Source organism: Schistocerca americana, chromosome 10 (assembly GCF_021461395.2).
Source record: "Schistocerca americana isolate TAMUIC-IGC-003095 chromosome 10, iqSchAmer2.1, whole genome shotgun sequence".
Lineage (NCBI taxonomy): Eukaryota > Metazoa > Arthropoda > Insecta > Orthoptera > Acrididae > Schistocerca > Schistocerca americana.
In genome coordinates this window covers 119,097,492-119,110,826 of record NC_060128.1, presented here as the reverse complement: position 1 = coordinate 119,110,826, position 13,335 = coordinate 119,097,492, and the positions used below count along the sequence as shown (strand labels likewise).

The 13,335-nt window shown below is 44.9% G+C and overlaps 1 protein-coding gene across 1 annotated transcript in view; it reads right to left on the bottom strand.

Moving 5' to 3' along the window:
* LOC124552286 (probable cytochrome P450 304a1) overlaps positions 1-13,335 on the bottom strand; it is an 83,223-nt gene that overhangs the window by 51,445 nt on the left and 18,443 nt on the right. Inside the window, exon 3 of the mRNA XM_047126563.1 lies at positions 6,077-6,291. Within this exon, the coding sequence (XP_046982519.1) occupies positions 6,077-6,291 (215 nt within the window). The remainder of the gene's footprint in view (positions 1-6,076; positions 6,292-13,335) is intronic.

The following is a 13,335-nucleotide window of genomic DNA, read 5'->3' as shown; positions in this document are numbered from 1 at the left end:
AGAAGGTTTGTAAGTACCAACTCCAAGTTTCTACAATTTAACCAACGTAACGGTTATAGGACATGTGGACAGCGTGACAAAAGAACTTGAAGCATCCAGAAGGTGAGCGGGAAATGAAATGAAACTTAAAGGGTTGAAAGGGAATGGGATTTTATTTGGCGGTATCACTCGACTTGTCATTATGAAATCGTGCCCACACTGGCCTGGATGCATGCACTGATTCGGATGGGAAGGGTGTCACTAAGCTGTTGTACCCTCTCCTGAGACGAGCTGGCCAGCAGCTGCTGTAACTGGTCCTTGATATCTTGGATATTGGCACTGGGAGGCAGTTGACGTCTGGTCCCGCATGTGTGTTCTGCTGGTGATAGATGAGGGTACTTTATTGGCCATGAGAGTACCTCAACATCACACAGACAGTTGATAGAGAAACATGCCATGTGTCAGCAGCTGCTGTAACTGGTCCTCTATTCCTGGTTATTGACACTGGGAGGCAGTTGACGTGTGGTCCCGCATGTGTGTTCTGCTGGTGATAGATGAAGGTATTTTGTTGTCCATGAGAGTACCTCAACATCACACAGACAGTTGATAGAGAAACGTGCCGTGTGTCGGCAGCCGTTGTAACTGGTCCTCTATATCTTGGTTATTGGCACTGGGAGTCAGTTGACGTGTGGTCCCACATGGTGTTCTGCTGGTGATAGATGAAGGTATTTTATTGTCCATGAGAGTACCTCAACATCACACAGACAGTTGATAGAGAAATGTGCCGTGTGTCGGCAGCTGTTGTAACTGGTCCTCTATTCCTGGTTATTGACACTGGGAGGCAGTTGACGTGTGGTCCCGCATGTGTGTTCTGCTGGTGATAGATGAAGGTATTTTGTTGTCCATGAGAGTACCTCAACATCACACAGACAGTTAATAGAGAAACGTGCCGTGTGTCGGCAGCTGTTGTAACTGGTCCTCTATTCCTGGTTATTGGCACTGGGAGGCAGTTGACGTGTGGTCCCGCATGTGTGTTCTGCTGGTGATAGATGAAGGTATTTTATTGTCCATGAGAGTACCTCAACATCACAAAGACAGTTGATAGAGAAACGTGCCGTGTGTCGGCAGCTGTTGTAACTGGTCCCCTATATCTTGGTTATTGGCACTGGGAGTCAGTTGACGTGTGGTCCCGCATGTGTGTTCTGCTGGTGATAGATGAGGGTATTTTATTGTCCATGAGAGTACCTCAACATCACACAGACAGTTGATAGAGAAACGTGCCGTGTGTCGGCAGCTGTTGTAACTGGTCCTCTATATCCTGGTTATTGGCACTGGGAGGCAGTTGACGTGTGGTCCCACACATGTGTTCTGCTGGGAATAGGCGAGGGTATTTTATTGGCCATGAGAGTACTTCGACATCACACAGACAATTGATAGAGAAACGTGCCATTTGTGATCAAGTGCTGTCCTGTTGAAAAATGGCACCATTATGCTGTTGCATGAGAGGTAACACATGAGGATGCAGGATGTCCATGATGTACCAGTCACCACCAGCCGTGAGCTCAAGCCATACCTCATGGCTCCCCAGACCATGACTCCAGGAGTACCACCACTGTGCCTCTCCAAATTACTGCAAGAATGGGAGCTCTGGCCAAGTCGACAGCATACCCACCGAAGATGGTCAACAGGGTAAGTGCAGAATCGTAATTCATTGCTGAACACAATGTAACGCCATTCATCAGCACTCCATGTTTCCCAGACATGGCACCACTCCAAAAACAACCAGCTGGCTGGTGTGGCCAAGCGGTGCTAGGTGCATCAGTTTGGAACCGTGCGACCGCTACGGTCGCTGGTTCGAATCCTGTCTCGGGAATGGATGTATGTCATGTCCTTAGGTTAGTTAGGTTTAAGTAGTTCTAAGTTATAGGGGACTGATGACCTCAGATGTTAAGTCCCATAGTGCTCAGATCCATTTTGAACCAAAAACAGCCATTTGTGTTGTGGCGTTGACGGCAACCCATACCTGCGATGGTAATGCCCTGTTCCGGCTGCTGCTAGTCCTCGAACAAAGGTGCAGAATGGCACGGAACGTCGGAGGGAATCTATTACTTGTTCTCGATGACTGGTGCAGACTGAATAGTTATGACGTGTTTGGCACACAATACGGGGATTCTCTCACGTGGCAGTCAGAAGTGATGGACTACAACTTTGATGGAAAGTGTGCTTGCCCTCACATTCCCGTGCAACACAACATTAGGCCACTGTCACATTCAAAAGCGCCACAAATCTGGATACTCCACACTTTGACCAACCGCCCAAATGGAGACCCACTATGAGGTCCCATTCAACCTCTGTGACGAGCTAATAACGCTGTGTCATAGAAGTTCGTGGCGCCTCCATGACCACAGTGATGATCACTCAACATGTGACACTGTTCATGTGCCTTGTGTGCTCTGGCACGGTTGGTAAGGTCAGCAGCTTGTGGTCTAGAGGCTAGCATTGCTGCCTCTGGATAAGTGGGTCCCGGGTTCGATTCCCGGCCGGATTGGGGATTTTCTTTGCCCAGGGACTGGGTGTTTGTGTTGTCCTCATCATCTCATCATCATCCTCGTCATTCGCGACAGTAGCTAGTCTGGACTGCGAAAAATTGGGACTTTGTACGGGCCTTGATGACCGAGCAGTTGAACGCCCCACAAACCAGACATCATCATCATCATCATGGTTGGTAAGAACACTAAACATTAAGAACACTAATGTACTTTGCTGGCCATTCTACCTGCCACAGAGAATGGCACTTACATAACCCTCCTCCTGCAGTACTGTGTAATGTACGAAGTTACAGTGACATGGGTCCATGTTTTGCAGGAAGTGTTTTTCTTGCGCTTAGTGTAAAATCGTAGACTCTCGGAATTTATTCAGTGTGGATCTCTTTGATGTGTAACACCTGTTTTTGAAGGGTGTCCTGTTGCAGTTTCTTTGATCATGTATGTGACACACTCACCCTAAGTAACCTAAGCAAAAATGAGATAAATCATGCATCTCTTTTTTGTGTCTTTCTATGTCTCCTGTTAATTCAACAGTCCTCCCGGATTAGTTTATTTAGTCGCTCCATTTTGAATCGCTCTTGAGAGATACTCCAGAAGACATCGGCATTTGTATTCTACGAACTCCTGTAAATTGCACAAGAACCTCGTTCAGTCAGACGTTGTGTTTCAACTATCGTTTAAAAATTTGTGAACACTGGTTAACAAGTGCCAGTCAACCATAGCAATGAAGGTAACCGAGAACAGAACAACAAGAGATATTTCATTTGAATAAAGATGACTACTGCAGAAGCAAAGACTACAAAACATCTTCAATATCTGCGTGCACTTTTGTTAAATGTTATTGTACTGTCAGTGTAGACTTAAGGTGAGGGTTATACCTCGAAATACCTTGCTGCATTAAATAATTTTAATGCTGGCAAATTTTATTACTGGTAGCAGTCGCTGAAAAAAACTTTTCGCATTTTTGAGACAGGGTAGAAGCAACGCTAGACAGTCATTTAGGTGAATATGAAGGTGGTTTTAGCAAGGGCACGTCATGTTCTCAACAAATATTTAATCTGAAGTCACTCATTCGTCACAGATTACTGTATTAAAAAGATATTGTAGTAATTTTTTGATTTTGGAAAGACCTTTGATTACATTGACAGACAAACTATAGATAAAATAATCTGAGAATTTGGTGTGAAGTTTAAATTCCCGAGTCACCTACTGTAAAGTGAAATTTGTGGGAGAAATATCTCAACCCTTCGAAATAGACAGGTGTACGCTGGGTGATAGTGTGTTACCAAATCTTTTTAAGTGTTTTCTGGAGTAAATAGTCAGAACTTGGAATGAAAAAAATGAATGAAGCAGTCGCCAATAAGCTTGGAAAGCAGAAACAAAAATATTAGAATAAATTGTCTTCATTTGCTGATGAATTTGCTACGCTTTCTGAAAATGTGATATCTGCGCGTGACACAAATGCCTCTTTTAGAACAAATAGCCAGTCGGGTCAGCTTAAGAATTACTGCAGAAAAAACCAATTTCTTATAGACATTAAAAATACATCGAAATTTCTGGAACGAGATACTGGGTAAATTGAAAAGGTAAGAAAAAAATGTAAATGTCTTTGGGAGACAGTCTATAAGAATGGCTTGAAAAAGGCTGCTATAAAGGAAGGGATACATAAAACGCCAAGGGAGTGTGGTATAAACAAAGACTTTTACAGCAAAAAGTGACTGTCAAAAACGCAAAAATAAGGCATTACAGTGCAGTAACGAAGTAATAAAGTCTAAATGCACGCGAATGTTTAGCATCAAACTGCAATTTAGATAAATTAGAAATACTAGCTAGGTGGTGAACCATTAGGAAAATACACTGAAGCGTCAAAGAAACTGGTATAGGCATGCGTATTCAAATAGAGAGACTTGTGAACAGGTAGAATACGGCGCTGCGGTCGGCAAAGCCTATACGTATAAGACAAGTGTCTGGCGCAGTTGTTAGATCGGTTACGCTGTTACAACGGCAGGTTATCAAGATTTAAGTGAGTTTGGACGTGGTGTTACAGTCGGCGCACGAGCAATGGGACACAGCATCGCCGAGGTAGCGATGAAGTGGGAATTTTCCCGTTCGACCATTTCATGAGTGTACCGTGATTATAAGGAATCAGGTAAAACATCAAATCTCCGACATCGCTGCGGCCGGGAAAACGATCCTACAAGAACGGGACCAATGACGACTGAAGAGAATCGTTCAGAACGACAGAAGTGCAACCCTTCTGCAAATCGCTGCAGATTTCAGTGCTGGGCGATCAAGAAGTGTCAAAGTGCACACCATTCAATGAAACATCATCGATATGGGCTTTCGAAGCCGAAGGCCCACTCGTTTACCCTTGATAACTGCACGACACGAAGCTTTACGCCTCGCCTGGGCAAGTCAACACCGACATTGGACTGTCCATGGCTGGAAACATGTTAACTGGTCGCACGAGTCTCGTTTCAAATTGTATCGAGCAGACAGACGTATATTGGTACGGAGACAATCTCATGAATCCACGAGTTCTGCATGTCACCAGGGGACTGTTCAAGTTCGTGGAGACTCTGTAATGGTGTGGGCATGTGCAGTTCAGTTGGAGTGATATGGGACCCCTGGTACGTCTAGATACGACTCTGACAGGTGACACGCACGCAAGTATCCTCTCTGGTCACCTGCATCCATTCATGTCCATTGTGCATTCCGACGGACTTGGGCAATTCCGGCAGGACCATGCGAAACCCCACCCGTCTAGAATTGCTAGGGAACACTCTTCTGAGTTTAAACACTCTCGCTGGTCACCAAACTACCCAGACATGAACATATCTGGATGCTTGCTTAGTGCTGTCCAGAAGGGATCTCTACCCCCTCGTAGTCTAACGGGTTTATGGACAGCCCTGCAGGATTCATGGTGTCAGTTCCGTCCAGCACTACTTCAGACATTAGTCGAGTCCATGCCACGCCGTGTTGCGGCACTTCTGCGTGCTTGCGGGGGCCCTCCGCGATATTAGGCAGGTTTACCAGTTTATTTGGCTCTTCAGTGTATTAGGCACACGAAAAGCTATGGACGGTTGGGAATTGTGTAGTAATGGTGGAACTAATCGAAACATGTAAGTCATATCAGAAGTAATGAGAAGAAGAAGACTCGTATTTTTTGGTCATTTATATCGATTGCAAGAGAGGATATTAACCAAAAAGACCTCCAAACATTTGTAGGATGAGAAGTCAACAAGAAGTTGGACTCATGAACTAAAAAACTGAGTTAGAAAAAAAAAAAAATATAGAAACTGAAGAGACAACTGGCAGATAAGTGTTGAGAAGTGTTTAGGGAAAGAGTATCGAATATGGAAGGATTCCAAGGTAGAAGAGTGAAACAAAGTGGTATGAAACGGTCAGAAAACAGGTTGAAGGTAGAATACTAGAAGAAAAGCTCAAGTACTAAGGAACTGAAATTGGCGTGTGGTTCTTAATTGGACCATACGAGAAGAAAAAGTAAATGGAGTGGGTTTGCGTGGTGGTGCAGTGCGGCGGACACTCGCCTGGTCGTGTCGGCGGCCCGCCATCAGGTCGAGCAGGTCGCTGACCTCCGCGGCCGTCTCCAGCTCCAGCGGCTGGAAGCGCCTGCCGAAGCCCAGGTCCCGCAGCTGGCTCAGCGAGAAGCGCCGGTGGCGCCGCCACGCGGGCTCGTTTGCCAACGACACGCCTGCACTCGCCAAATCAAACACTGATTTCTCCTTTACACAGAAATTGGTTTCTGAAAACGATGAATTTGTTTGTCAGACTCGCTGTTTCCTATCCGTGGGATTGCTAAACAAACGTCAGGAGGGGCCAACCAAGTTTGTCAAATTTAATCTCACATTTGAAGCATCTGCCATGCTGTGCCTATCGTGTCATTACGTACACTGCTGGGCGAAATTGATATAGCTCAGTGGAACCTGGGCAAATAAACGGAAACAACTGCTACAGTATAGAACAGAAGATAACTGAAAGAAATATACGAGGGTGAGTCAAACGAAAACTTTAAATATTTTTAAAATATTATTTATTGTGCAAAAGTGGTTCAAAGCTGTATCACTTTTCAACGTAATCTCCCCCACGCTCGATGCAAGTCCTCCAGCGGTTACAAATTACATAAATTCCTTTAGGAAAAAATTCTTATGGTAGTCCGTGCATCCACTCATGCACCGCGTGGCGTACCTCTTCATCAGAACGGAACTTCTTTCCTCCCATTGCATCTTTGAGTGGTCCATACATATGGAGATCACTTGGGGCAAGGCCTGGTGAGTATGGTGGATGAGGAAGACACCCAAAATGCAGGTCTGTGATTGTTGCAACTGTTGTACGGGCAGTGTGGGGCCCTGCATTGTCATGTTTCAAAAGGACACCTGCTGACAGCAAGCCACGTCGCTTTGATTTGATTGCAGGCTGCAGATGATTGTTTAGGAGAGCGGTGTGTGATGCACTGGTGACAGTGGTCCCTCTAGGCATGTAATGCTCCAAAATGACGCCTTTTTCGTCCCAAAAGAGAGTCAGCATAACCTTCCCTGCTGATGATTCTGTTCGAAACTTCTTTGGTTTTGGTGAAGAGGAATGGCGCCATTCCTTGCTCGCTCTCTTCGTTTCCGGTTGGTGGAAGTGAACTCAGGTTTCGTCCCCAGTAACGATTCTTGCAAGGAAGCCATCACCTTCCCGTTCAAAGCGCCGAAGAAGTTCTTCACAAGCATCAACACGTCGTTCTGTCAATTCAGGAGTCAGCTGCCGTGGCATCCATCTTGCAGACACTTTGTGAAACTGGAGCACATTATGCACAATGTGGTGTGCTGACCCATGACTAATCTGTAAACATGCTGCAATGTCGTTCAGTGTCGCTCCTTCACTATGGCCTCAACTGCTGCAATGCTCTGTGGAGTTACAACTCGTTTTGCCTGACCTGGACGAGGAGCATCTTCCGCTGAAGTCACACCATTTGCGAACTTCCTACTCCATTCGTAGACATGCTGCTGTGACAAACATGCATCGCCGTACTGAACCTTCATTCGTCGATGAATTTCAATAGGTTCCACGCTTTCACTGGGCAAAAACCGAATAACAGAGTTCTTCCCTGGTGCAAGTCGCAAGTGGGGCGGCCATCTTTATACTGATACTGCGACGGTATGTGTGCATCTGCACTATGCTGCCACCTACAGGCCATTCTACAAGCTGTTTGTAGCACGCTTACCAACTTACAGGATAACGGCGCGAAATTTCGATTTGTTATTACAAATTTAAGGTTTTCATTTGACCCACCCTCGTACAATGAGACGAACAGAAATGACACTTTCATTCAAAAACAATAAATACACTGAAGTCACTGCGGTTTCTGATAGTCCACTGTAGGACAGGACATGGTTCTTAATAGAGCGACTGATCACAATGGATGGCACTGTACGATCTGTAACGTGTTCCCGTGCTGACCACAAGGTTGGTAAGAAGTTCTTGTGGTGGGGCGTTCCATTGCTCCAACAACGAGGTTCGCAACTGCTGGATGGTCTTTGGGGCATGTGGACGTGCTGTAGTAAGTCTCCCCAACGCGTCCCACACGCGCACGATGGGGTTCAAGTCAGAGGAACGGGTAGGCCAGTCCATTCGTCGAATATATTCTCGTGCCAAGAACTACTCCATCAACGCTGTTTGAAGCGGTTGTACCCTGTCATTCACAAGAGTGAAGCCAGGGCCGATTGCACCTCTGAGAAGGTGCCCATGGAGAAGGAGTACAGTGTCACAACAACACTGACTAATGACATCACCGTGTTCAAAGATTTAGAAGTCACCTTCCTACAACATAACCCCCATGGTCCACCAAAAACCGTGCCTGCCGTTGTGGCCGGGCGGTTCTAGGCGCTTCAGTCTAGAACCGCGCGACCGCTACGGTCGCAGGTTCGAATCCTGTCTCGGGCATGGATGTGTGTGATGTCCTTAGGTTAGTTAGGTTTAAGTATTTCTAAGTTCTAGGGGACTCATGACCTCATTAGTTAAGTCCCACAGTGCTCAGAGCCATTTGAACCGTTTGAACCAAAAACCGTGTTCAACAGTGCTGGACGTTCCCACACATGGTGAGAGGTGGGGATACATAACACACATGGGAACATTATTGAATATGATCATTTTGCTGGTGATGGTGTTACGATATGGGGAAGCATAATGTTGCATGGCCGTACTGACCTCCAGATCTTTGAAAACATTACACACAGTAGTCAACGGTATTGTGAAACTGAACTCCTTCTCATGTGGGACTCTTCAGACGTGCATTCAGCCCTGACTTCACTTCACTGACACTCGAACGGTATCGATGGCATCGAACAGAGGACGTTCGCCAAATGCACTGGCCTGCGCGTTCCCCCGACTTAAATCCCATCCAGCGCGTGTGAGAAGCATTAGGGAGACGTATTACTGAACGCCTACGTACACCAACGACCATCCAGTATCTATGATAATGATGTTGGCTGAAGCACTGAATTAAAATTTGTACCAGCGCCGAGATTCGAACCAGTTCTCCTGCTTACTAAGCAGATGCGCAAGCCATTACAGGCAGAATTAATCCCATTTCGCTTATTGTTAGGGTTCTATTCCAATGTTGGAGAACCATGACAGTATAGATGAGAGTTTAGAAAAGGAATAGCAATGGGCTGCCGGCCGCTGTGGCCGAGCGGTTCTAGGCCCTTCAGTCTGGAACCGCGCGGCTGCTACGGTCGCAGGTTCGAATCCTGCCTCAGGCATGGATGTGTGTGATGTCCTTAGGTTAGTTAGATTTAAGTAGTTCTAAGTTCTAGGGGACTGATGACCTCAGATGTTAAGTCCTATACTGCTCAGAGCCATTTAAACAGTTTGAAGCAATGGGCTGAGGCGTGAGTTGGAATTTGTACCACGTTGGGAGGTTAAAGCAGTCCGTGCAGCTGTAGTAATACCAGTGCCAGTGCGGCGTACTGGCTAGTGCATCTGCCCAGTAAGCAAGCGACCTGGGTTCGATTCCCGGCACTGGTATAAATTTTAATTCGTTGTTTCCCCATGGATCATTGTCGTAGGTAAAGGTGACACAGCATGTTGCGGGAACATCAACTCTTTATGACCATCTACTAGTTGCCAACTGTGCTGGTGGAGTAATGGAATGTCCTTCCTCCATAACTCCTTTCCAACCTTGTGAACAGAATGGGAGCACGTTATGGAGCATGCAATGACATACGTGGTAGCCACACACCCTATTAAGAACCATGTCTCACGTTTTGTGATGTCCACAGGGAACAATCATGAATCGCAGCTGCTTTAGTGTGGTTATTGTCTTTGGATAAGAGGATCACTTCTGTTCGTTACTGTGCGTATTTTTTTCAGTTACCTGCTGTAGTATACTGCAGCAATTCTTTCTACTTAGTTCTTCAAGTTTTCTTTAGCTATGTTACTTAGCGGTGACGCCATAATGCGGTAGCTACTTTCGTCCTTGAGTTTTGCAAACCAGCGTGTGTTGACACTAGCGGGAATTGCAACCAATCCTGTCAGAGCCTTTCTTGCTTTGACTTGAGTGCTGCGTATACAGAAGAAAGAAAAAAAGAAAGAACGAGAGAGAGAGAGAGAGAGAGAGAGAGAGAGAGAGAGAGAGAGAGAGAGAGACATAGAGGGAGAGAGACAAAGAGAGCTATGGCTGGTATAGGGAATTGTTGAAAATGAGAAAGAAATATGTCTGTACAAATATAATGAAAGTTCAACAAAATACCACAACATGGAAACATGTACATCACCCACGGAAGAACCTAAGCACTTTGATTTTTTTCTATTTTATTGTGCTCCCGCTAGCATATTGTTTGTAGATTGCTGGTTTTTCTTCTTAACATCTCCCTGCGTAATATATGACTGGGAAAGACATAACGCTTGTACCATTTTGGTAACTGCTTGTGGCTTTTTGTTTTTTCCCACGTACTCCCTTTAGCGTAGTTCCCACAACTGTGGAAACTCACGATACTGGTTGAAAAACTCTTTCTCACGAAATAAGAACGGGGAAAAATGAACAAAAGCAACGTCCGACATCTTGTGATGCTGGCCACCAATGAGAATTTGTCTCAAATGCGTCAGACACTACCTATGTGTGCCAAACACGTCGAACAAAGTTGCACACAGACAAATAATTCGACAAACTGTTTGGTCGTTTACAGAAACCTTAGGTGTATTATGTGAGGGAAGCATACTGACAGGCTTTGTAGAACCTTTAGAAAATTGTATATACGGTGGTTTTAAAAGGATTTTACAACCTTGAAAATTCATTCAACCTCATTCAACCGACTTACAGACCAAGTCTTGGCGCAGTTTTGTAGGAAAAAAGGTCAGCTTTTGAGTCACATAGTATGCTAGTAGGAATCACACCACCGCAAGGCCTAGCAGCTTTTCTAGCAACGATGGACTTGTTCAGTGGTCCCGTACGTGCTTGCTGAATGTTTTGGTTTCAACAATCACTGTGCGACTACTCTGCAACGTTCGAGGGCACACGATAAAGAATGATCATATGTTTTTCACAACAGACCGTTACTTAGCATGATAATTTTGACGGTCCTCAAAATGGTCTCCTTTGTACGTGATGCAGTTGTCCCAGCATTTCTGCGGTCCGCAACGACATGCTGGAAACCACTTTTGAAAGATCCTCAGAATAGCCTCCGCGGCGTTCGCTACTACTTTCTCATAATCGAAAATGTCTCTCACGATGCTGTTTTTTCTGGTTAGGGAATGAAAAGAAGCCACACGGGGCTAAATCCGGTCTTTAGGGATGGCGATGGATGCACTTGACATTGGTGTTCGCAAGATATTAACAACGTTTTCAGTATGTGGTCGTGCATTACAGTGATGCAACATCCAGCTTATTTCATGAATATGTGCTCTTTTGCCCCTGATATAGAGTTGCAAAGCTTTCAGGACGTGCGTTTAGTATTGCCCAGTTATTGATATTTGCGCAGGTGCAACATGCTGATGAACCACACAATGCATGCTAAAAAAATGAGGTGACCAAATCTTTCTCAGCAGGAGCAACCATTTTACTTTCTGGGGGACATGATTAATGAGATTTCCCCACTGAGCTTTGCTGTTTTCTCTCAGGATCAAAATGATGTAGCCAAGTTTCATCAGCAGTGATTAGCTACGAAAGAATCTCCAGATTTTCTTCTAACATCAACTTCAACCGCATGCAGACGTGCGTAGGACTGTCTTTTCGTTCAGGAATCAATAGTGTCTGGACGCACCGCGCACAAACATCTCTCACGTGTCAACTTCCTGTTATCAACTTGTGGGTGACACCCGACGAAGTTTCGAATACTTCAGAAAGCGTTCGTAAATTTATTCATCGATTCTCTCTCATAATGACAGTAGCGGTATTGTTTTCTTCCGTACAAACAGTAACCAGAGGGCTGGGTCCACCTTCCTTTGAAATTAATCGTCTCCCCTCTTAAAAGAAATGTAAACCATTTTCTAACTGTGCTCTGGAGAAGAACAGACTCTCCATAGGCCCATTGTAACACTGCTTACGCCTCAGCTGAAGATTTTTTTTTAGACGAAAACAGAGATTCAAAGCCATCTATGTTCATCGAGATTCACCTCCATTGTTGCTGTTGACGGCACTGAATTTGTCTCAGCTTGCACGCCTTTCACAGGTGGCAACGAGGCTACCAACAGTGAAACCAGTACGTGTGTTTGTCACTCATTAAGCTAACAGAACATCCAGCGCGAGAAATCATGACCATAAAAATTAAGATAACTCGTTGTAGAATAGCCCTCGCAATTTTCGTTCACAGTACGGTAAAGATCTTATCAGCTTCTACATCTGCATCTACATCCATACACTGCAAACCACTGTGAAGTGCATGCCAGATGGTACGTCCCATTGTACCATTTGTTAAGGTTTCTTCCAGTTCCAATCACGTATGTAGCGCGGGGGAGAATGACTGTTTGAATGCCTCTGCACGTGCAGTAATTATTCTAACCTCATCCTCACGACCCCTGTGTCAGCTATACATAGGGGGTTGCAGTATATTCCTAAAGTCATCATTTAAAGCCAGTTATTGGAACTTTATTATTATACTTTCTCTTCAAGAGTCTCCAGTTCAGTGTCTGCAGCGTCACTGTAACTCTCTCCCATGTGTCAAAACAACCTGTAATCATTTGTTCTGTCCTTTTCGCATACGTTCAATACCCTCTCTTAGTCCTACTTGGTACGTGTGCCGCATACTTGAGCAACATTCTCGAGTGGGTCACATGAACAATTTGTAAGCAGTCTCCTTTGTTTACTGATTGCACTTGCCAGTATCCTGTTAATAAATCCACGTCTACTACCTGTCTTACCTACAGCTGAGCCTATGTGATCATTCCATTTCATATGCTTACAAAGTGCTACGATCAGGTATTTATATGGGTGGATCGATGCCAACTGTGACTCACTGATATTATAGGATACAACTTTTACTTTTTTTTTGAAGTGCATAATTTAATGTTTCTGAACATTTAAAGCAAGTTGCTACTCTCTGTACCACTGTGAAATCTTATCATGATCTGACTGAATTTTTATGCAGTTTCTTTCAGACTGTACTTCATCATGGATAATGCATCATCTGCAAAAAGCCTAAGGTTACTATTAATATTGACCGAAACGTCATAAACATAAAATACACTCCTGGAAATGGAAAAAAGAACACATTGACACCGGTGTGTCAGACCCACCATACTTGCTCCGGACACTGCGAGAGGGCTGTACAAGCAATGATCACACGCACGGCACAGCGGACACAACAGG